The sequence below is a fragment of the Lichenostomus cassidix genome, chromosome 6, assembly GCF_008360975.1.
Source record: "Lichenostomus cassidix isolate B80296 chromosome 6, HeHo_3.0, whole genome shotgun sequence".
Taxonomy (NCBI): Eukaryota; Metazoa; Chordata; class Aves; order Passeriformes; family Meliphagidae; genus Lichenostomus; species Lichenostomus cassidix.
Window position 1 is genome coordinate 32,441,958 of NC_139487.1, and position 25,946 is coordinate 32,467,903.

Consider the following 25,946-nt stretch of genomic DNA (forward strand, 5'->3'; position numbering starts at 1 on the left):
CCACTGTTTCTCTTGTTCATATTTCAGCCCAAGTGTTTGTGATGTTTCATCTTTTGCAACAGATGAGGGGAAAAAATCAGTTAAAATAGTTAAAGGCTCACAGAGAAATCATAAGTAACACTGCCTGTGAGTTCACTATTTTTCAGCCAGCTTTTATTAACAAATAGAGGAATAAACTAACAATTTACATGCCAAAGGATGGAGTTGAACACAATACTGATGCATGCACCACATTATTCAGGACTAAGCACTAACCACATGCATCAACTGGATAAAAAACCTGAAGCTCTTTAACATAGCCTGAAGAAACTCAATATTTTTTATTAGGTAGTTAAAGCCTCCAACTTAGTCACATATTAGCTAAATTACTGAAGTAATTTTCTTTCCTGATGAGGTTTTCAAACATCAGTGAGAAGAGTACATACATTCAAACATCAGTGAGGGAGGAGTAGGAAGTTCATTCCCATGTGCTCACAGTGAGCAGGGATGGAATGATGCTCCCCTGATGATCCTTTTCTTCCCCTTCTTTTTCCATCCATTCTCCCCAAAATGATGCTCTTTTAAAATTCTGCATAATCCCCTGAGAAGGCCAGTTCCAGCTGCTCCTGCCAGGTAAGATTTACAAGACAGAGCTGCAAACCCTGCCATCCTTCATGCTCTTCTCAAGGCATTTCCATAAAGAGTGAAAAGGAGGATTTATCATATAAACACCTGTTTGTAATGTTATATGTGTGCAAAATGGGATTTATGTGCCTCCCAATGAAGCTGGGTGTTTGTTTTTGCAGCAAATCAGTATCTTCACAGATATCTCCTTACTTTCCAAAACAGCTCCTTCATCCTCTGACTCTCAAGCTCTGGAAGATCAGCCTTCACCCAAATATTCTGAAGTTAACCAGGAACTTTATTCCTTTCTATACAGGCAGTGACACATGTAACCAGCTTAACAAAAATACTTTCCCCTTCCTAAGGATTTTTATGTGACTTAATGCACGTATAACTTCCCCTGGCCTACTGGATGACTTGAAATCATTTAATTCAATTTTGTACCTTCATCTTCATAGTGATTAGGAAACATTCATCCTGTGGAAATGTTCCTTTTCACTTTACAAGGCTCTAATAAAAAAGCCAAATATGACACCTCTGTTAGCACCTTGGCGTCACTGCATTTTTAGTAGGAGGTTAATCGTTCTCTGCTTTTCTTAAATTCATCTATCTCCATAATTGATTTCATTCTAGAACATTACAACTACCATAAATCACCTTTTGGACTGTTCAGTATGATCACATAGCTGCAGTGGAGTGCTGTCTCCATGCACTATGCAGATAGAAGGAAGAACAGTGGTTTTTACTTGAGAAAAGTAAGGAAAGGAAGGGAAATGAATGAAGCCCCAGGTTTACATTTCAAGCAGTCAGGTGAAGGGATTTCAGACTGCAGCTAAACGTACTCCAGTTTCCTCATACTCCCAAGTGTGCATCTAAAGCCCTACACTTACCCAGACATGTTCCACGGCTCTGGAGCAAGCTCGTGATGATGACATCATACCAACAGGTAATAATTTAAGGAGGATGACAGCAAAAGATTGGAAGGGGAGGGTAATGCAACAGACCTCCTCTGCCACTAGTTCTTCCCATTTATAGCAAGTGCCCCAAGCACGACCTTGCAGAGACTCCTCTGCAGTTAATTACTCATTGAGCCAACTGATGAGTAAGAATCTGTCCCTGAGTTCTCCAGGGCTGCTTTGTTCTCAGGAATCACTTGGTAAATGCATTTAAATTTCCTTTTATGCATAGCACACACAGGTGATTCAGGATGTGACTTGAGGATGTTTATAAGTTCCCAAAAATCTTAAGGCTAGAAATAGGCAAGAAAAATCACACTCTTCTGCATGGGGAGGGCAAAGCTTTTCCCCACTGACAGCTCGAGCCTTCAATCTGTTCTCACTTGGACACAACCATAAATCACAGCTTATAGGAGGAGCTCACCAGTATCAGACAGGAAGGCTAAACTCATTCAAAAACCTGCACCAAAGTCCCTGTAGATGAAGACTTGTAAGAAGTAGAGGACTAATGAAAATATGCTCTCAATAACACATTTTCAGATTACACTGGAGTAAGTGGACAAATTTTCCTCTGAAGCAGACTCTTGGCTATTCTCTGGCTATTCTTGGCTATTCTCTGAGGACAAATAAAATTAAGGAATGCAGTAGAAGCTGTGAAGGAAGTAGGATCAAAATCCCACAATATCAGTAGAGTGAAAAAAAGTTCTTTACCTACTTTGAAGGTGATATTTTGTAAGGAAATGTTAAGAGAATCACAGCATGGTTTGGGTTGGAAGGGACCTTAAAGCTCATCCAGTTCCATTCCCTGCCATGGGAAGGGACACCTTCCACTGTTCCAGTTGCTCAGAGCCCCATCCAGCCTGGCCTTGACTACTGGTGGCAAAATCACAGGAAACCTGAGTTTGTACTGATGGTTGTCCTTGTTGAAAGAAAAATTCTGCCTTGAAATATCCAGTTTAAAGAAACAAAGCAGGCACTGAGGCAACACAGCAGAGCACAGAAGGGAAAGATATAAACCCAGCACTAACCACAAATATAAAAGGCAGTAACAACACAGGGGAATGCTGTACTTATGGCTAAGATGCCAGAGCACTGATTGTTCAACTTGCCTGCTCAAACTCTTCCATGTCCACCTCGCCATCACCGTTCAGATCAAACATCTTAAAGGCAATTTCAAAATTCCTCTGGGGAGCTATATAAAAAAACAACAATAAAACACAAAAACCAGTTAACAAAGATACCAACGCTCAATATAAAAAAGGCACAAGTTCTGAAATACTTTATCCAAAAGCAATTTTGCCCAATTCTTGCAATTTTAGTATGGAAATGCAGCTCTTAGGAACCTCTAGCTATGGGCTTCATGGTGCTCCTTTTACCAAAGGTCTCAACAAAGAGCTGGGAGGAGGAGAGGTTTCTAGAACATTTATTCCACTTACAGGTGGAAAAAGCTGGAAAGCTAGATGCCATCTGATATTTCTAATGACAATTGACAGAAAACAATGCTGCAGCAAGAGCTCCAGCCTGTTCAATATAGTTGAACACCAGTTTTGCCAGAGGATGTTCCTCAGGCACTGCACTCTCTATGCTTCCCATGGGTGAGGAACAGACCTGGAATTTGCACAGCTCTCAGCTCTTGCTTCACTGTACAAATTTAAACAAATCATGACCACCCTGTCTCAGCCCAGTCATGACACCGAGACAAGGCGTGGGCTGGAGCTCACAAGCTGAGACACCGCTGTACCTTATTTTTCATTGCATTTAGTCTGTGCTGTCACAGTTTATTTAGTCAGAACGCTGCAAAAGAGTTCACTTCCCAGCCAACCACACTCTTTTCCCTGCATCCCACCATGGAACTTCAGTACATTTCCATTTTGGGCTCTGTAACCCATCACCGTTTGAAGCTACAACACAGAGCCACAATTTTCCCAAATTAAGTTAATATATGAGGATTTATCATGCTCTGCTACTTTCAAATACATACCTCCTACGGGAATTGTGGTGTTTGCTGGGATTTCTAGGGAATCCTCTAGGCTATAACTAATGCTAAGGTTGTCATCTTAAATGATCAGTTAAAATTGAGCTTCTTTCTTCATTTCCCACCCAAATCTAACATAGATCATTGGTGAGGTTCATCCCTCCTTAACATCATCTGTGCCATCAACTTTTAATATTTCTTATAGATGCTCCATGTAATGAAGCCAAAATAATGAATTTTTGCATCCACCCTTCTGTGGGAAGCACCTTCTCAGGTGGGGGTGGAAGGGGGGAGACAAAGAGGAATCACTCAGAGACAAGGAAATTAATTTAGAATTAACTGAACTGGATTTTGGATGTTAATTACAGCTCCAGTTCAAAACTTCTACACGGTATTTTCCCCTTGCTGTGATAACCAGTAGCACTTTATCAGGAAAAGATTCAGCAGACAGGTTAATGAGACCCCTTTTCCCCAAACACTCTGTGCCCAAAATAGATTAATAAGGGCATTGGAGCTGATGGCAGGGACAGCCTGTCACTACCTGCTTGATATACACAGCACACGTGGTGCTGCTGTTATCGTCCCTGGATTTCCAATTTCCCCCTGCCAATTACTCAGGCTTGGCATTCCAGACACCACGTGCAGGAGCAACATCTCCTGTGACCACAGGCACTGCCAGCAGCCCACGTGGTGGGTCATCCCCCCTGCCACCCACAGCCCTGCTGCTCCCTCCTGCCTGCTGCGATGGGAAGACCTTCACTCACTGTCCCTCGTTAACTCGGTGTTAATTGACCTGGGGACAGTCAGTCCCCAGCACCACCTTCATAATCTCTCCAATGACACATCTAATTTAAGGGATTAAGGCTCCTCTGTATCCACCCAGCATCTCCAGTGATTAATTCCCATTTTCTTGAGGAGCAGCAAGATTCCAACTACTCCCTTAATATTTCAATTACTCGGGCAATTTTATTCACTTTAATTGCAAGAACTGCACAAAAGCCTGCAGTTGAAGCAATTGAAAGGAGGCAATTCCTTCTTTTTAGCCCCAAAATCTGCCACTGCGTGGAAAGATGTTTCCTCTATGAGGAAGAGGAGGAACAGACAAAACTCTCATCTAGTTACAAGGTTCTAGAAAAAGAGCAATCAACATTTCTTACCCCATTTTCTCTACTAGAGTATAATGATGTTTATTTAAAGATTGGAAAATTTGTTACTCCTTGTGAAAAACTGTCACCACTTGGTTTTTTTCCCCCCTTTTTTAAGGGAATATATAATGTCACATCCCATTTGTGCAGACACATGTGAACAGAGAGTAGAATACTTCATTTACCCGTCACAAGGACCATTTCTCTCTTTTTCCATCTGTAAACACACATTTCCAGGAGCAGTGTATCAAAGCCCCAGAGGAGAACAACACTTCCAAAATTAAAATGAGCAGCTCAGCATCAAAAATCTGCAGGGTCAGTATTTTCTAAGGACAGGGAAGGGATGTGGCTTTAAATTGGCAAATTCAATTATTTCATTCCTTTACCTAATAAATGACATGGCTGGTTTCTTCCTTTGATCTACATATCCAGCTCCAATTACCTGTAATGACACTTCAATCCAAACAATGTGACCCCAAGCCAGGGGAACCTGAGGGCACCAAAGACAATTAGCTCATCCCACTCCTGCTCAAGAAGGAATGTTCACTAGAAATATATGTCCCTGGTGTCCAGGACTGGATTTATGGGGCCTGGGTGAGATGACTTCTGCCTCTGCCCTTGGCTGTGGTGCTTCTGACCAGAATTTGTGTGGGAAGAGTCACCCTGACAGCGGCTGATCCCACTGTGCCCACCCTGTCCATTACCTCAGCCTGCACAACCTCCATGTCCCTTCCTCCTGCCCTGACATCCCTCAAACCCACAGACCATAAAAGCAGCAGACATCAGACTGCCCAGCTAAATATAGCCTTTTCCTTCCTCTATTATTTTGCTCCCCAATTTTACCATTCCCAACTGCAGCGTCTCTAAATTCCCTGCTGCCTCCTTAACTAAGATGCCTCCAAACAAGCCCAATATTCCTCCTGTACTGGTTTCCAAAGCCATTTAAAGGACTGTTTGGTTTTAATATGGCATGATACCTGTCTTGATAAGGGAAAACCACCTCTGGATTTTCCCCAAGTGCTCTGCTGCATTCCCAGCTCTCTCTGATTGTGTGAGCTGTCTCCTCACCATCCTTTTTGACATTAAAAAAATCAAGATTATTTCATTGCAACTGATTTCCCCTGGGCAACGATGCAGAAACTGGTCAGGCCAACTGCAGTTTCTTTTTTAGCTTTATTTCTATCTTTAGATGTTCAGGAGGATCCTCCAAATCATTAATGTGGAATCATGGAATGGTTTGGGTTGGAAGGGACCTTAGAAATCACCTTGTCATGGACAGGGACACCTTCCATTAGGCCAACATGAGTGCAAGCATGGTACTGGAGCCCACACCACTACCAGTGAATTCCTAAGTTGGAGATATATGGAAAGATCAGGTTGAAATGATCCTTTAGATCCATAATTCCACCAGCTCTCCATGCCAAGTTTCTTTTTCAACTAACCAGGGAGTTACTCCATAGGGCAATGAACCTTTTTTTCTTGATTCATTTGTTCAAATAAAATATTTGGGGATGGAAAGAAAACAAGAAAAGCAGAAGCCAAACAGGATTGTTAGAGGGATGTTAGAGGGATGAGTGTCCTCCACCAAACAAATGACAAGCAGCAGCACTGACCACATGGAAAAAACCCACTCCATCCATCAGGGTAAAGCCCCCGGGAAGCTCCGAGGGATGAGATGGGTTGATTAAGCATCTTTAAGCCAATTATGCCATTTTAAACTATTTTCAATTATCCAATGGACCAATTTGCAGCACTCAATTGCTCTTTACTGCCCTGTACTCTCAGCAGAAGCAATACACTCTAGAAGACATTAAAAGCTCGCTTATGTGAAAGGCCACATTTCCCTGGTTTTGTGTTCATTTGTGATTTTCTCTTTTGCAAAAACTCAACATTCCACACTTGAAGACATCTCTCAGCACATCTGTCCTTCTGACCTCCAGCAGAGGAACTGCATTTTAGGAAAACTAAAGTTTTTGCACACTTTTGGAAAATACCCATTGCTCCCTTTGTATGGAGCTGGGAATTTCTTTGCCAAGCCAGGGTGATTTTTTGGTGAGGTTACTTAGAGGAAATAAAACTTCTGGCTACTACTTTGAAAATGCTGGAATATCTCATCTTTTGGTGAGAATTTAAACACAAAGCAGTTCACGACTCCCAAGGCTTAATAACTTCCCAAGCAACTCCAGTGTGGGAAGAAAGATCAAGAATTCAGCTGGGAAAAAATCAGTCATTTGGAGTTAAATATCCTATGGTTGCTTCTCTCCCATTTATCCAAAATTAAGAAAAATAGATATGCAAAGGCCACAGTACCCTGAAAGTGAATCAACCCCAAATTAACACAATCTTCCTGAAGCAGAGACAGCGATCCATAGAATACAAATGGCTGAATCCCAGCTGTGGTCAATATAGGAAAAAACCCATTAAATTTAATGTTGCAGATATTTTCCTTTCAAATTATTCCACTATTTCAGAAAATGAATCCAAATCACACCAAGTTGGGGTTTTTTAATGCTAATCAACCCAGAAATGTAAGTAATAGGCAGCTAAAAAACTGAGCCCATAGCATGTAGACTGAGCTGATCTTCAATTCTAAAGGAAAAATGGATTTTTTTCTCACAAGGAAGAAACAGAATTAACTCTGAAATAACGCAAGTGCATCATCTTGGGATACTGGGGAGAAATTGTTCCCTGGGAGGGTGGTGAAGTCCTGCATAGGTTGCCCAGAGAAGCTCTGGCTGCCCCATCACTGAGCCCATCACACCACACAAATCTAAGGGATGAAGAAATGAACAGAAGACCACGTGAAGGATGCAGGCTGACAGAGCCTCCCATGCCCTAATCTCAATTTTCAAATCACTTGGGAACACCCCAAACTGCCAGTTGTGAAAAATCCATCCCATTTCTGTCCTTCAGCATGGCACAAGTGGGATGTCAAGCCACAGAGCCTTCATTCTGCCAGGAAGCAACCAGGCTTATGTTTGGGATCTGGGATATCCCTTGGAAGATGCTGCTCAGATACATCTTGGACATGCCACACAGCAGAGACTGGGCTGGCAGAAAGGTAGGAAGACATCCCTGCACCAAATAGTGTGGGTGAGATGGACCCATGTAGGGTCTTGAAAGACTGAAGATAAAATTAGTATGAACAGGACCACAAATGAGAATAGTCCTATAAACTCAAGGCAACCTTTTCTTGTGGAAATGAGCCCTGTGGCACATGGCACAGCAGGACTAAACCACCACTGTTTAGGTAACAGATTTCACTCGTGGCAGGCTGAAGACTTTCCTGTCAGGCAAGAATAAATGTCCCCAACAGCCATGGTCCAAAGAGACCCTGGGGATCCCTGTGTGCAGCAGTGTGAGAGAACATGTCCTTCCATCACAGGCACATGCACAGAGCTCAGTATGTGGCCAGAGCATCGTTTCCAGAGTTAAATGGCTTGGGATTTATTCCCTACACACAGGACAGAAAAAAAAAAAAAAACTGAGGTGAAGCAAGAGTTACCTGCTCTGATGGGAGGAGCTGTAGGTCTGCTGTGAGAGCCTTGGCAAAAGGCTAATTACTGTGGCTTCAGCCAATGTTATTTAACCCTCCTGCCAGGAGGATTAAATCCAGACAGTCCAACTGTGGAAACAACTCCAATTTATTCTTTTAATGCTTAGCTCCCTTCAGTACCTGTTAATGAAGGCAGAATTAGTGTGCCTGGACAATGGACCCCATTTGCTTGGAAACTGCAGTAACTGGAAATGGAGAAGCTCTTTTTCTCCTTACTCCACTTGTTTTGCAAGTCCAAAAGCAAAAACTGCTTTGTTCAGGGAAGTCATGTCTTTGTTTTCCTATGGCATTTGAAGGATCCAGGGGAAATTCCATCAGAATTTGCTCATCTTTCTACTTCTGCCCCAGAAGATGAGAGCAGCCGAAGCAACAGAAACCATGGAGTTTCCTCAAGGCCCCTCAGCTCTCACTGCCTTTAACTGAAGGCTGACTTTCTGAAGCAGCTAAAAGCTAGTTTATTAGTCGTTTTAAAAGTTAATTTTCACAGAAATATGGCAACCAATGAGTATAGATAGTGCTGGAGTGAGAAATGGCTTGTAAATAAGATACGGTGACAGACTTGTTTTCTCAGCAATGTGCAAACAGCTGCCTGTGAGCAACATGAAATGAAGCCTCCAGTCCTCTCCTCCTCTCCCTCCCCATTTCACAGAACTCAGCTGCAGGGAGCTTCAGATCAAGCTGCAAAGACAACAGAAAAGAAGAGTTTGGGGAAGCAATCCCAAAACCCAGCCGAGCATGACACAGAGCCCTGGGAGCTTCTTGCTTCCCGAGGTTCTCATTGATCAGTTTGGAATCCAATGAGCCAGACCAAAACACAATGGATGTCTCCCCATCACTCCCCCTGCTGCCTCCCACCCCAGACCCAATCTCCCACTCTCCCACTCCCCCTTCTGATTATCCTGCTTAGTGCTCAATATGCCACCTTCCTTTCCCAATACTTACTTGGTTTTATCTATTTGATGTAATCTACAGCTCCATCTTGTCCAGATACCTTCTTAATGTTTGGGTTGTTTAACCAACACAGGGAGAAAACCAATATTGAACTGTCACGTTTAAGATATACTTTCCTCATTCTATTTTATTTATTTCCTAGGGAAAAGAACCCAATCAGGAACTACTGGATTCCTGCAAGGTAATGTTCACTAGTCAGAAAGTAAACTAGTGTGGTGTAACAGTGAGTTTTCTATTTAGCCACAGGGCAAGGTTTGGTTGGGAGTTTTATTTTACAAAAGAAAATGCTTTAAAAATGAAATCCAAACTCCTCCTCCGGGGAATCACTGTTTGACAGGAACTCCAGGGACATTCCTCCATCTTTAGCAGTCATTTAGAGAACTCCCAAAATGCCTAAAAGTCAGCCTCAAAGCCCTGGATTTTTTTTTCTTCCCTTTTTTAAAATTTTCCTTTTTGAAAGCTCCTGCCTTGCCAACTGTTCTCATGGCTCCTCAAAGCACACACCACCCAATTCTGTCTCCTCATTAATCTAACTCCCCCATAACTGCGGACATGCTTAAAAGCCCAAGAACATGAGTTAAAAAAAAAAAAACTGTTCCTCCCTCACAGCCTCCAAAACAAGGCTGGCTTCTCCTCCAACACAAGGTGGTCCTTTGCTTTTATTCTCACAATAAAGAAGTTAAAGCAAAGCAAGAACAATTTCTTTTATTGCTGCCTGTGGAAGCACATGAAATGAATTTTGTGCCCTGCATACTTGATTAGGGGCTTGTTCTCCACCAGCACAGCCATAAAAAAAAGGGGAAGAGTGTTTTCCAAACCACCCTCAGTAATGTGATACCAGAGGTTTGAGAATTCATTGTCATCTGTGGAGGCTGAGATGAAAAGCCCTCGTTACACAAGTGAATACCTGAAATTGCTCTGGCACAGCCCAGATGAATGTAAGAAAGGAACAGCAAAGGTCTTAGGAGCCAGTTCTGAGAATCAGTCAAATAAAAAAAAAAAGTAGATTAAAGTCATAAAACAAATTCCCTGGCTTGAACCAGCTTTATCTCTGTTTGTTTTCACAACACGAAGGTCACACACAAGTCTGCCCCCACCACATCCATCTGACAACAAACAAGACCTTGACCACTGCTGCTTCCCAGGAATAGATCCTCAGTAAATGAAGAGCTGCCTCTCATGTCTCCTGTTACAACATGCAAGAACATAGGGGGAGAATAAAGCACCTGTTGCTGTGACAAAACATCTGTGATTAACCCAGCTGACTCCCTGAACAGCACCAGTGGGCTCTGCAGGTAACGGGGAAGCAACCAGTTTCTTCATTCCACAAATCAGGTCATCAAGAAATACATACTTTCAAAGTTAGATGGCCAAGTTTTATCTCTTTAAATCTGAAAATAAAGGGTCTCAAATTCATCTGGACAATGGCTTACTCCTCATTACCTCACATTTTCAAATGGGGCTGAAAAACTGCTGTTTACTTTCCTGTTTATGACACAGCACCTTCCAAGAAGTCAGAGAACCCTGCAAATGAGGTTTTGAGCTTGACTTCCAAGCAAAGAAAGTCTAGGAATGCCATTTGACATTATCAAAGGCTTCAGTTTCACTGGTTCTTGCCAGCAAAGCAAACTTTTCAGTACTGGCACTCAGAGTGCAGACAACTTTGCTGGAACAGATTAGCAGATCACAGAAATATCACAAATGCAAGTCAAGTGCAGCAGGGTGAAAAGACAGAAGGTATCTAATGATACTTGTTGAAATGCAAACAGCTTAACTTCTCTCCTCATTGGATTACATCACTCACAAACTCAAGCTCACCCAAGTGAAAATACAGCTGGAAAAGTGAGTTTGGACAGGCATGAAACCAGTGAAAGGCTTGAGATCAACGTTCACCCAAACACAAGAATATCACATGAACACAGCTCAAGAACACGTCTCCATTTACAGATCTGAACAGCAGGTCAAGTGACTCACTAAAAAAAAATTTGTCACATTTCGAAATGAGAAATAAATCTTCAGAAGCCATCGATCTGCTTGTCTTCTCAAAGCACTGGAAGCTCAGGCTAAACCAGATGAAGCAACAGCGATTGCTCAGCTCGAGTTGCAGGCAATCAAGAAGGCCTTTTAGGGAAATGTATGTCAACAATAACAAACCAATTGCTTGTGAACCTTGAAAACTTAAAAACCAGAAATTGCGGGGAAAATCTCTGCTGTACTTACTGGAAAGGACTGTGGTGAGGAAGATGTAGTCAGAAAAAGAAATGAGTCCACATTCTCCAAGTGCATAAAAAATGCTGTCCTCGTCTGCAAACTTCTCCCTCTCCTGGGATAACTTCTGTTCATCCACCAAAGCCACACCCCAAAGAGAAAAGATAAAGCAACACATTAAACAGAGAAATGGAAGGTTTTATTTGTATCCTAACCACCAACAAGCCATTCCATGGGCACACACACCCCTACTATCTCCATCCATATCCAGCAGACCTTTTCCAGCCTTTGAACCTGTTCAGAAGAGTTTTGCAAAGATCAGTGCTTCCCCATTTCAAATGAGGAATAAGGAATTGTATGGGATTCATTGTTGGTGCAGCCCAGCTGAAATACAGATAAATAAAACTATGGCCATTTTGCTTAAAATCTTCAAGATTAGTGGTAAAAAAAAATCAGACTTTAATACAGGATTCAAAAAGGAAACTATTGTATTGGACTGACAGTTTTTTAGTTAGACTTTGTTGTAGAAGTAGCCAAGAAAGGACTATTGGACATGAATTTAAAGCCTGATCAAAGTCATCAAAACTGTGTGTGTGTGTGTGAGCTCACAGGGAGGACTGGGCCTGAAACCAAACTCAATCTCCCTCTTGCTCCCGTTCTTTTCCATTTATCAGCTCACAGTATCTTACTAAGCTAAAAATCCCAGTCCCTTTGATCCGCAGAACCCTCAAAGGCTGAAAAGGATCCATAAAACTGTTAGGGAATCCACAGCAGTGACCCAGTTTAAGGACACAGAAGGAAGAGGCACACGCACACACGAAGGAGAATTAAATTAATAAGACTGAGAGTAGGGGTGGGTGAGGTTATTCCATGGAAACCAGGCCATGCAAGCACACAGGCATGGTGAAAGCAAGGCTGGATTTAGGAATGGTTTTAGGAAAAACCACTGACAAACACCACCACACGAGGGTCCAGCTACACAACTGTCCCCCACCGTTACCTCTGTCTAGCGGAGATCCCATCATATACAAGATAAAGGAAAGAAAACTGGTTAACCAACAATAAAACAAGCAGGCAAAACATCACATCAAGTTGAACGGTTAGGCTTGCCAAGAGCAAGGAAAGTTTGGAAGCAACCAGCTGGTTGCTGTGACTGGAAGCCTATAGAGATATCCCAGCAAGCGTTAGCTCATAGCTTCTCCACTGTCTGCAGCTGATGTCTCTCATCCACCAGGTTTTTGGGTTGTTTTTTGATTTTTTTTTTGAGAGAACTCACCATTATATGTGACTGCAGAGTGGGGATGAGCTCAGCTAATAATTTAGATGAAAATTTAACCCGTATCTGGCTCGGAAACCACAAGAAAAGAGAAAAAACATAACCATGTAGATCACAAAAAACCCACAGTTTCCAGGGAAAAACAGTTCAGCTCTATTGATCACATAAAATTCTCCCAGTAACTCTGCCTTTACCACCTGGAGAGCACCAGGACTTTAATAAGAAGTGAGTCACTATCAGCAGACAACACGCTGATTTGATGCAAGGTAACAGCTTTTTATGCTTATGGAGTACCAGGTTGAAGTATCATTTCCTCAAAAAATGGGTGTGCTTCCATTCCCATCAAGATGGATCCAAAGCAAAATTACACTGATGCTGATGTGAAGAACAAACAAACAATGTCTGGTTTTCCTTTGAACCAGAGGATTTGGGGAGAAAGCAGCTCCCTGTGATTGCTGCTGGAGGTGTTGCCAGCAGCATCTCACCTGCTCCTGTGATTTATTACCTCTCCCTCTGATTGCCTCTCTTGAGCAGCATTTATCATAAAGTAGCTATTAGGATCCTGCTCGAAGAATCCCGTGAAAAAGTTCCAGAGGGTAGTTTATTAATTTTTATGGGTTTCTTTGCTGCACTTAAAATTCATAGTCGGCATCAAATAGCTCAAAATATTCCTCATAAGAGGAAAGCACATCCATAGACTAACAATAAAAAAGGATATTAAGTTAGCTGATCTCTGAAATATAAAGACAGATGGGAGGGAGAAGCATTTAACCATGTGCATCTTACTTCGAGCAAACAAAGTAAAAAAATGTTATTTCTATTAAAACAAGCATCTACTTGTCACTAACCCAGGGAACACAAGCTGTAACTACAGTGTTCAGCTGCCTGAAACTTGTGGAAAAGGAAATTTCTCCCAGTGATCTTAAAAGAAAAGAACAACTGCCCTGATCAATCAGATTTTCAGGTTCCCAGCAGTAGGACAGAAGCTTAAAAAAAATTCCCATCTCTCTCATTTATTTTCCTCTGCCTCAATGAGAAGATGTATGTTTAATTGCTTTCCATGAACTTTGTGGGAAGCTCACCCCACTGCAGGAAAACCTCAAAGCATCCTTTTCCCAGAAGTTGTTCCCCACCATGAAACATTACATTGCAAGGAGTTTATATATAATTTCCAGGAAAAAGACAATCAAATAAATCAACCTACCTACTTCACAAAGCACAATGTAAGCCATTGTCATCCCTCAAAACAATTGACCCTCAGTCAGTCCTCACTAACACCTAAAACCACCCTTTTCTACATCCCACCTTCCTTCCAGCACACTAGCCAGAAAGGTAATGCATAGCATCAGAACACCCAGGGAAAAATCCCTTTTCAAACCTCCATCCTCTTTTAGAGGCATGTCATCTTCACAAATTAATTATCCACACCCTTTTGTATCTGAACACAAGGTCATTCTCAGAGTGCACAGGTAAAACAGTCAAATGTCTTCCCCTTAACATTTTTTTCTATGTTAAATCCACTCCCAAAACCAGAGTAATGAGTTTATCAGATCATTCAGCACTCCCCCAAAAAAACATTTAAACCCGAGCATTCATGAGTGAGCAAGCCATGTGGAACAGTTTACAATTATGATGTATATTTTAATCAAGCAGTAGATTCATATTTAACAAGCACACAGACAAGCAGACATCCAAATTAACATGTGAAAAGAAAAATAAATTCAAACATCTCAGTGCTTTTGGCACAAGCAAGGCTGTGTAAATTCAGTGAGAAGCCACCAGTCCAGTCTCAGTGGAACAAAACTCGTGACAGGCGTTCAGGCAGTTTCTCTTACAGTTCCAGACATCAACAACAGGTCAAAAAATTAAATTAATTTCAAGATACAGAGCTTGGCTTGACCTTCCCAACCCAGGCTCCAAGCTCAAACAGCACCAGGCTGTGGGTTTAACAGATCAGTGCAGTGACCAAGCTCCCCCAAACCCACGTGCTGGAGGAAAAAGTCATGTGCTGCATGCAGGCAACTCCCTGGAGCACTGTACCTACAGGCTGGCTGAAAGCACCCAAAGATACATCACAAACTTCCCCTATTCAACCCAAAACTGACCTGCTGCTGGAGCTTCCCCCAAGCCAAGGACATGGTACAGCTCCCAAGTAACAAAGGATTTGGGGGGAAAAACCCCACCGCATCCTTACATTCCTCACTAATTATTACCTTTACTTTGGATTTTAAAATTGTTTTCACAGGGCTGAGTGAGGATTGAAACATGGTAACATTAAACTATGCAAATCCAAAAAATAAAGGTGTGTTTTTGCACATGGAGGGACGCCTTCTCTGCAGAGGCAGAGATGGACACATGGTGCTGGTGCTCCCATTCCTAACACAGGTCTAGAAAAACCTGATCACCTAAATCCTGGTAGCTCCACTTCAGCTGGCGTTGCAGAAACTACAGCATTTAATTTAGGAAGAATACATTCTTAGGAAGTCTCTCAGAGCTGCCAGTTTGGGTTTCCATCTGGAGAAGAAAGAACACTTTGGGCACATTTATTCCTGCAACTTGTTTCAGCACCACCTTTGCCCTTCCATGAACCAAAGCTTCAGGAATCTACCAGTCTTATGTGAACACTTACACCTTCCAAAACAACAATAAAATATCCATGAGAAATAATGAGTATTTCTCCAGAACCAGGAAGCAATTTTGTCAATTAGCAAGGGATTTTAGATGAAAAATAAACCACCTTTTATTGACAATCATCATTGTACTTGGTTTGTTCCTTTTGAACAGAAACATTTCCAGGTGACCAATATTGTGTGAGCAAATACAAACCCATGAGTGTGGAGTGAAGTCACCTGGATGCAAAGCAATTCTCTTTCAGTCCCAAATGACCACCTTCAGTTATGGAAAACATTAAAATAAGACATCTATTAATGGATTTCTTTCATGGTTTACTGTAGGCATGTAGGAAAAGAATTCCTATTTGCCAGCAGGACATGCATGGATTGCTGCAGCTTTTTCCCAAGCAGGGCTGTTGAAAATCCAGGGAAATATATACCAAGAGACTTGGTAGCAGACAAGGGAAAACACTTAAGAAATTCCAGTGCAAACCAGCTTGCTGTGGTAATTAAAAATACCAATGCTTTCAACTCTGTATTAAAATGCTGAACTGAAAACAGGGAGATTTTAAATTTTGCTCTTTTTTTAAAGATTTAAATTTTGAAGAGCCAAAACCATGTATCGAGAGATTTCAGGCACCTCACTTCAAGAAAACTGAATAAAGAAATAAAAAGGCTTTCAGAACCAGATTTAAAAATTGAGCCTTTCAGCCCCAACGTTGAAAAGTCATTCAGGAAAACCAGATAGGGGAGGTCCCTCTGCACTATGAAACATGGACAAAAAAAGGGACTTGGGTGAAAACTGAGGAATTTAAGAGTTTTTAAAGCCAGTTCTCTAATGTGGATGCAAAATAAGTAATTTTAAATGCACCACCTGACATTGTTGTGTTACTCTTTCTATATCATTAAATAAGGAAAAAGTGTTTGAGGCTGTGATGGAAACAGCACAAGGTCCTTTTGAAACTCATAAACCTCTTTAGCCACGGGAAAACTCACAATATCATTCCTAGGGGCTCCAGATAATTTACTGTGAAGTTTGCACACCAACACAGGGAAACACAAACAGGTTCTCCATGGTAAATTGTGGTGGCTGAGTGCTGACCTAGGAAAATGCTTAAAATTTACTATTGGCAGATGATACTGCATAACTGGCAGATAATACCTTTCAAGAGCACATTTTAGTCAAGAGGTTTTTAAAACTTGATTTTGGGGGGTTATTTTATCTGTGTATCTCCAGAGACACACAAAAATACAGAGATGGATATGGATGAGGTTGTCCTGCATATTCTCTCACTCACAATTTGAGCACGTTCAGAGAATCAAAACTTAGGCAGCAATTATTACTGCAGGTGGAGTGCTGAGACTGGAAAGAGAAATCTGCATTCCCTCCCTTCCATCAAGGCTGTAAATATTCAAATCAGCTTTCAAACAAAGGGCACCTGAAATGCAAGGCCAGCATTCTGTACAACCCAGAAAAATCAACGACACAGACTTTCCCGACCCTCGGCAGGCAGCGGAGCCACTCATGCAAGGGAGAACCCCTGCTGGAAAAGCAAATAGGAAATGCCTTGGAAAAGGGACAGTCTACACTTGTGCTCCCCTCAGCCCTCCACAGGGTAATGAAATCACCATCTGTACAACCACAGGGGCATTTTGCAGCGAAATTTAATGGGGGAGGATTGAAATTAGGGTCCTTGATGGCCCACATCAAGCTTCTAAAAGGAGCTGAGTTTTGCCACCTTTGAATTTAAATGGCTGTTTAGGTCTCTGATGGAAATTGGGATGCTGCTTTTCCTCATCTCAGCCTGCCTTACCAAAATGAACTCATTGTGTTGACAAAGTACTGCTCTTTCTCTCACACAAATCCCAGTGTGAAAGGACACAAAGGGGAAAATAATAATTCTCTATAAAAAGTGATTACTGAACATTGGCTCAGTTGATGAGGTTGGGGCTGTACACTTGGTACTCACCCACCCAACTCTCGCCAATTCTCCAATTCACCAATTCTCTTTCCCTTTCTCACTCCTTTTTTCTTCACCTGCTTCTCCCACCCAGATTTTCCTTTCTTTTGTAGTCAAGTGAGGTCCTAAAACATTCCCTGCCACCTTCTCCACCCATACCCCTTCTCCCTACTAACTCCATGTCACCTGAGGACAGAGCTCTCAGAGCTTAGTTTTTGTGTCCCTCAAGTATTAAGCATTAATCTAACACCAGCAAAACTATCAAAGAAATTAAAGCCAGAAATACCCCAGGACCCATTTTTGATTAAAAGACTGCATATATCCACTGAGGGCATATTACCATGTTGTTTATTTTTCCCTAACTTTCCCTATGGATTTCATTAAGGTCACAAAGTTACAGGGCAAACTCAAAGTCTTTAGAGATATTTTCCTTTTTACTTACTAATACTGAATGAACTCCCCTTTGGTTTCTAGTTATTTTTCCTACAAACCATTTTATGGACTATAACAACTAAATACATTCTTCCTAACATACTCTTTAATACAGTTCACTGTACATGATTCTGTAATTGAAAAACTTGAGTTTGCAAATGTGACCTTCCCCAAACCTACACACCTTCAAATAGATTATGTTTCCCCAAAGTATTTGGCCAGAGAATCAAACTAACTTTGTGGCCTCAAGGGGAAAACACCATTTTCCAGCAGAGCCAGATCTATCACACTCTCATCAAGCTGCAAAATAAGACAGAAGCCTCAGAGGACACTGAAACCAGGAGGGCAGGGAGACACATTTGAGCTTTGCTCAAAGCAATTCCTGTTAATAGAGCCAGATATTAATGGTTACTCTGAGGACTGTTCTCACCACAAACCAAACTCAGGTGTTCTGAAATAAATCCTTCAGGGTGAGGATCAAGGAGAGCATTCAGGATTATTTATTAGAGAAGCAGGGAAAAGAGGTGAGCATGCACTGTCCCTTTTCCATGAAAAGTGCATATTATGAGGTCTGAAGCACAAACTAATCAAAGCACATGCTGTCTGCTTTGTACCTGCCAGAAATCCTGGTGGGAGGGGAGAGGGTTAGAAAAGGGAAGAAAACGAGGGAATGCTTGGTTACATGAAAAAAACCCACAAACCAGAATTAGAATAAAGACAAGTATCAGAGATATTGGCAGCTGGAAGAAACACCCGCCGGGTTCCTAGAAACCAGAACAAAAGAGGACAAAGAGCAACCAGAGGATTTTAGTAGGAGCCCTGTGGAAATGAGCAGCAGAATTAGGCATACAAAAAGGTAACAGCAAGTAGAGCTTTGTCAAAGCCAAAATACAGCACAAATGTTTGGTAGAAGAGGTAGGAAAGGAAGATGCTTGTTCTGTACCTAAAGCAGCCCAGATGCCCACAGGGATATTTGTGAACTGTGTTAGAAGCAATTAAGCATTTTCTTTGATAAAATCCAGTTTTAATTAAAACAAACCAAGAGAAGAATTTGCACAGTTCAGTGTCCACACAGGTCCCAGAAAACAGGGAAACATCAGAACTAACTGGAGCAGACAGGAGGGTCAAGTCTGGCTGGGAGGGGAAAGCCAACAAGCAAAGAAACCAACCAACACGGACAGGGTGTCAGCAAAGAAAGCCAAGAAGAGAAAAACCTCAGCTCAGCTTTGCTGGTTATCTGCAATAAACTGCATCTCTGCTTGCTTCCACAAAGCCACAGGCAAGGATTTTGTCCCACCAGTTCCTTCTGACACTTTTAGGGATGACAGAGGAATGTTCATACAGATCAGTGCACAGCTGTTATCCATGTAAGAAGATGCCTCCTGGTTATTATGCAAATACTACCTGTGCCAAGATCAGAGGGTGAAGGATTTAAAAGCAGGGAATCTTAAACTGGACAGTGACATTTCACATGGATTATGGACTGGGATGGCTTCAAGGTCTCTCCAATCAAGCCATAACCCAGCTTCAACAGCTCCAACTGCAGATGCTGGGGACACATTCATTTCCAACTCTGTCAGAACAGACACTGGCAAGACTTCACACAGTTGGATTCAGAGGATTCCTCATCTGTTTTCATTGCATTTCACCTGGAGAACATACCGAGTGTCCTTCCCAGCTAATGGGCTCAGTAAACCAAGGGCACCTGCACTTTATGCTGCTCTTTACTGAATAGTGATACTGGCTTTTGGTAAGGTAATGTTTAGAGTTGCATCCTTTGGAATTAAGGCTTCAGAGGAATTTAAACATCACAGGAGCTCAGACCCAGTGCTTGGCTCTTGAGGGACAGCAGGACTTTAAGCCTGTCTCTCTTGCTGCAAGTGTGGGTCTACAGCAACTTACCCCACTCTGGTGGGAGCCCCATACTCCAGTCAAAGCCCATCCACAGAGGGAAGGATCCCAGAAATTCCCACTAATAAATCAAGGCTCCTTTCCTTCCCCCCCTTTTCAAATCTGAGAGCAAAATCCTTCAATCCACCAGAAAATCATCATCCATTTACCCCCAGTCTTCTCCTTGAGGATCCTCCCCAAGGACGTTTTTTCAAGCTCCTCTGCTCCTGAGATGCTCTTTAAATCATCTGGAAAGAAATCTGCCTCCTGAGCTGACTCCCAGCAAGTGCTCTTTAATGGATACACACCTGCAGGTCAGGGCAGCTGAAGATACTCATTGCATTGGTCCATGAGATGACCCTGCATTATACACTGGAGGTGAATTCCTGATATTTTACTGGCCCTTAGAGACACAATCCGAAGTATTTTCCTTGTCCTTCACCTTGCTTGGCATTACTTCATTGCATCCCCAAACATCTAGAGATGTAAACATAAGTGCTGGCAGGAAATACTTAAGTCATAAATTTAATTAGGGGGTACTCAAAGCCTCTCTAATTACTTACTGCAGGAGGGAAAGCTGTTGCTGGTAGCTCACAGGCTTTTGCTCTTATCAAGCAGCAGCATGGATTTCTCCCCACAGAAGGAAAGAAAAAAGAGCAAGTCAAGTGTATCCTAATTAAACTAATAACCCATCTAGAGTGGGGTTTTTATTTCCCAAATAGGATAGAGGTCTCTTAAAAGCACTCCAGCTCACCTTCACCTTTCCAATGGGATGCACTGCTGGAAGCTCAGCTGGGGGACACCTGGGAGCTCCTGTGCTGGCTCACCAGGGTGGGGACAGGATGGATCTGCAGCTTACAATTCAGAGCAATAACATGAGCAGCATTGTTTCTTTATTTCTTTGTGAGATGAAGCTTGTCAATCATTAATGCATAAGCCAACAAAAAAATCCCATCAATAAACAGAGAGGACACGAAAAAAAAAAATTTAAACAAAGTCTGCATGACAATTTATGTAACATTAATGAAGCTTATGCCAGGTTAGATGTGCTAAGAAATCTATACTACTTAGTGAGAGCATATTCATCACTAAAACATGAGATATTTCTCCCACAGATGGGTTAAAAATGCATTTGCTTTCCCACTGCCAAATGCAAGAGGGAAGAGACAGTGCAAACACAGCAGACAATCATGGTCTGGGCACCTCCACACCATAGCACCCTGAGACTGTGTTCTCACATCAGCCTTCTGCTCAGGCTCCATATGAAATGTCTACAAGCTGATTAATACCTTTTTTCTCTCTGAATGAATAGTAATCAATGCCTCTTTCCCCTTACTTTGCAGAGCTTGCCTCCCCAGGGAAGAAATCACCACTCCTAGACAAAAATGGAGCCACAGGGTGACTCCTTGCACACACTCAGCCCAAAAGCATGAGCCAGTGCTGGCACACATATCTGACCAAAGGTTTGTGCTTGATGAGTGTCTCCAGGGTTTTTGGTCTTGCATGAGTGAAGAAAAAGTATTTAGGCTCAAATTACAGAAGCACTGTTGCCATTAATAAGGCAGTAACATTGACCTCCCTCTCCAGTAACTCTGTAAATCATCAGTAGCAAGAGTGGGGGCAGGAAGAGGGGAAAGAAGTGGGTATTTTCACCATTGTATTCAGTCACATGCACAGCAAGCTGGCTCAGAAACCTGACACAGCCACAATACAGAGGCACACCACTCCCCAAAATCCTTTGGCAACATCAGTCCTGATCACCCCACAATGGCCAGTTAGTTGTTTTGATGGTAGTTTTACCCAAATAAAACAGGAAAGGAGCAGCTCATACATTGTCTCACTAATGCTGCAGTATTTAGATCTCAAACACAGGTACTCAGAATTCACACTGATGCTTCAAACACTGTCCTGGAATATGTAATTAAAATATAACTAACTGCACAGATGTTTTAACTGAATCTCCTTCTGAATTACTACTCGCATGCAACCCTATGTGCAATCTTTGCTTGGAACTAAAATCAATCCTCTCTCCCACTCTTCAGCCAGAAAATGGCCTGTGGATTGTCAGTGCTTTTGAACAGCACAGCTTGCTCGTGTCTGACTGTTCACAAACTCCTTTCTCCTTAACAAAGGGAGAGGAAATTTCCAGTGATCAGGCCTATTTTTGAGTACCACAGTTCCCATTACCTCTGTGTGACATCCACAGGGATGCTTAGGGGAACAGTGATGACCCTCTCACCCTTCTGCTTGAGCTCAGTGGCTCCTCCAGCACACAAAGGCAAACGCCCTCCAGGTAGAGGCTGCTTTGATAATCCAAGAGGAATGTGGGGCTGGAACCAGGCACGGAGGGAGAGATGCAGAAGGATTTTATCACTATGCAAGTGAAACTCAGAATGAGTGAGGTCAGCTCTGCAGCACCTCAGTTGTGCTCGGCTGAGTAAAAACAGTGTTATTTTTTTTAAACTGAAACCTAAAGCAAGCAACAAAATGAGAACAAGCTGCTGTCAGATCAATCTACTGTCAGCTTCCTTCATTACCAAGGGAGAGCCAAAGCCAGCTCATTTTATCCTCTCCTCCAATTATCCTCTCACCTGGACATTACCACTGCCCTAATAGCCATGGCCAGATGTAGCCAGTCCCAAGGTATCTTTAAGCAGACAGCCAAGCACATAAGAACCTCTATTTCTTCATTTTCAGAGCACACTGCTTCCAGGGTGTTATTAGGCTGTGGAAAAATCAGGACCCAGGAGAAGATAATAATAAAGCAAAGTGCATTGCAGTCCCCTAAATCTGCTGCCTCACTTTCAGGCAATCAAGCCACAGCACGGAGACATCCAAGTGCAGCAGCAACATCTGTAAGTTATATAAAAAGCTATTTCAGTCTACTACAGGTCAAAGCCCTCGCTGTTGAGGGGCAAAGGAACAGAAAGTTGAGTTCAAAGGGATTGCCTTTGGATCTTTTATCCAGAGTGCTGGGAATTGCCTGCAGAGTGCTCGAGAACAGAGGAGCGATTAGCAAAAATAGTGTGGGATTCAGCACTTCTTCCCTACAAACAAATCTTGTTTATGTAAAGCCTAAGGGATGAGGGTGATAGCTTGACAAGATAAAATGATGAAAGTGAATGGATGCAAAACAGACTGTCATGAAACCAGAGGGAGAAACACTGGGTATTTTGCAAAGAATATACGTCCTTCCTTTGGTTCCTTTTGTTTTTTTTAATCACAAAAAGCAGACGTCACGTTTGTGGCAGAGGGGAAAAGAAAACAGGTGTTCACGACACGCTTTGGAGCTTTATGTATCAAAACTAACTGCCAAAATCCACCTCCCAGTTGTCTGTTTTCCAGCAAAGCCCTGCTCTGCTGCCTGGGTAACCAGCACACTCGTCCACTGCTGATGACAGAGACCCCAGGAATTTGATCATCTTGTTGTTACCTGTTCCTGCTAAACACAAAACAGGGAATTGCACATGTTCAGCCCACACTGTGTTTATATAAAGCTTTAAATGCCTTTTTTTTCCCCCAGTGTTGAGGCTTTCTGGAAATGCCTGACACTCTGTGTCAGGTGCATCCTACAGCAGTAAGAGGTGAGATGCTGATGTCCCTTTGAAAACTTAATTTTCAAATGATGCAAGTGAAAATGCTGCTAAAAGCTGGAGGACCATTGTGTGCCTATGGTGATATGATGGAAAATTAACCAACCTGCAGTTATCTGCATCAAGGAGTCCATCTGAGCTGCCAGTCCTGGGGCAGAGCTGCCTTTATCACACCAGTGGGATTCACAGTGTGGATAATTAGGTCTGTGATATCCATAATAACAGGTGGGATGCTACATGGCTCCACTTTCACAGGGAGACAAAACTAGATCAGAACTTGCTTAAGGTATCGCCAGCACCTCTCATAACAGCACAAACACCCAGAACAGTCGTGCACTGCTGCAGGAGGGGCCTGGGGTTCAAAAGGGGAACAGAGAAAGGCTGTTTGATGGGGGGAAATACGTGGTTGGGATGCAGAAAAAAAAATTTAAGAGCATCTCCTCTCTTTAGGAATCTGGAGATGAGACTGGAAGGGAAAGATCCAGTGAGTTTCCCCTAAAATGGTTTAACTTGTGGGGCTCTCACACAGGAAGAACCAGCAAAGAAATGTGTTTACAACCCATGATTTCCCAGCCCACCAGAATATAGGAAGTGGTAATATTTTGTCTGTAAACATTAAAATAAGGTTCCTTTATAGAAACAATCTTTCTGTCATTACAGAAAAACACTGCAGTGCTACTAAACAACAAAAAGCTCAGAAGAGAACACTTCACACACTTCATTTAACTTACACCCTCACTCAGGTAATAACTGAAGGATTCTAGGTTATGAAAGCCATTAAATAAAATATATTTAATAATGCATCTAATGTGCTTACCTTCCCATCATAACGTTTCACTATGAACTGGTCCAGTCCCAGGTCTGCAAGGGAAAAAAAAAAGATACTTAAAAAATATAGCTCTTATGTGTAAAAATAAGTATTGTGCTTTCCGCTTGAGAGGACTGGAAAGTAAAATGCAGAGTCTGAATAAAACCTGTAGAAACTGTAAGGAACAGAAGGAAAATTTTATTTGGTTTTATATATTTTGTGCTTTGCATTTTGAATTTAAAACACCAATAAACTCAAGGAATCGGAGAAGAAAAGCTCCTTTTATAGCAGGGCCAGCAAGAGCTCAGCAACCAGCACCTCTCAAGGGCCTGAAATACCCACCCCAAAATAGATCCCTGCACTATTACCAGGCAAACATTTCACCTGTGACTCTTGGTGATTTTAGTAACACCTTTTGAATGGCTCACAAATAGGAAAACAAAGACTTGTTCCCATAGTTAATTGGGATATCACCAAATAAATCCAAGGCTTCTTCATATTTGAGTATAAAATAAATAGATTTAAAAGGAGATAAGTTGTAGATGCATTTGTAGGAAGTAGAGTTCTTTAGCTGAATGGGACAAAGGCAGGGAGAGAGATTATTTATACAAAAAAAGTCTCTTCTACCTTCACAAAATGCTTATTTTGTATTGAAGATGGGAAAAAAAATCCCAGCATTAGCTGAGTTAAGGCACAAAGCTCTCATCTAACCCACCATGCCCAGCAGGCTGCATCTAACAACGGTTACTGCACGTAAAAGCAAAATGACAAAAAAATTCAGGAAGATTAATTATCTGAGCTTTGCAATCCAAAGTCAGGAAGATGCATCCTGAGAAGAGTTTAAGCAGAACTCAAGACAAGCATTTCCAGTAAAACTCGGGAGAGCACAGGCTGATTTTTGGTGCACTGAGGAATAAAACCCCTCCACAGAGCGACGTCCCATGCATTTTCTGCCACTGTTTATGGTAATTAGCACATCCTCATTTCAATTTAAATTAGAAAATAAGATGAAAAAACCCAAATAAAGCCTTCCCCATGCCTGCTGCATCACCTGCTTTTGAAAGAGGATAATGAAACCCTTCCTGCCTGCTTAAAAGTTTCATGGTATGGTGCAGAAAATAGAAATATTCATTGCTCCAGGGTGACCCCCCCGCCCTTTGTGACCCAAAGCAGCTGCAACTCCTCTGCCACCAATTTCAAAGGTCAAGGCAATTGTCACAGAGCTTTCTGCACTTGTGAAAATTCCAGACAGAAAGCACCTTCTCAATATTTCGAGGGCCTGATAACAATGAAAATCGCATATTCATACACATTTTCAGACTTTAATCTTCTGAATTTTCTCCTCCTCCAAGCTGGGGGTAGAAATGCAATAAGCATTGGTGCATTTAGAGGTAGGATTTGTCTGATAAATGTGATTATTTTACTACAGATACTTTATGTGATCAGAGCTCAGCCCAACCATCCATCTGGATGATGACTTAAGCTGAGCTTATGTCCATGTGTCACAATAAAGTCATTTCTCAGGAACACCTCCTTTTCCCATGCCAGGATATGCTGCTGAAAGACAGATCCCTGACAGGCTGACATTATGCATGTACTCATGGAAAGCCGACAAAAGGACATGGGTTAAAAATAGCAAGTGAAAGTATGTCTTAATGGCATCCCCTGCAACTGGACACTGGCAAAGCAAACAGGTTTCAATAGAGAGCCAAAATGAATGGATGCTTGTGTAGATGAACTGCAAGAAAAGATAAGCTGGTATCATTTTATATATATAACTATCATATATATTTCTAAATAAATATAATGAATATTTATGTAAGAAATAAATACATAAATTGTGGCCCCTGGGCTGTCCCAGCCATGGGGTGGCCACAAGCCCAGGGCAGTGACTGTTTGCCTCTCAAGGGCTGTGTCCAGTTCTGGGCCCTCCTGGCCAGAGAGCCCTGGGGGGTCTGGAGAGTGTCCAGGGAAGGGAAC

The 25,946-nt window shown here is 42.1% G+C and overlaps 1 protein-coding gene across 3 annotated transcripts in view; it reads right to left on the bottom strand.

The window, feature by feature from the left end:
• MICU1 (mitochondrial calcium uptake 1) overlaps window positions 1-25,946 on the bottom strand; it is a 90,213-nt gene that overhangs the window by 26,670 nt on the left and 37,597 nt on the right. For 2 of the 3 annotated variants that reach the window (XM_085064406.1, XM_085064408.1), the window contains exons 6-9: window positions 23,976-24,019; window positions 12,671-12,736; window positions 11,407-11,521; window positions 2,669-2,751 (exon numbers count right to left, since the gene is read on the bottom strand). In XM_085064406.1, the coding sequence (XP_084920532.1) occupies window positions 2,669-2,751; window positions 11,407-11,521; window positions 12,671-12,736; window positions 23,976-24,019 (308 nt within the window). The remainder of the gene's footprint in view (window positions 1-2,668; window positions 2,752-11,406; window positions 11,522-12,670; window positions 12,737-23,975; window positions 24,020-25,946) is intronic. The other variant, XM_085064409.1, reaches the window with a different exon arrangement.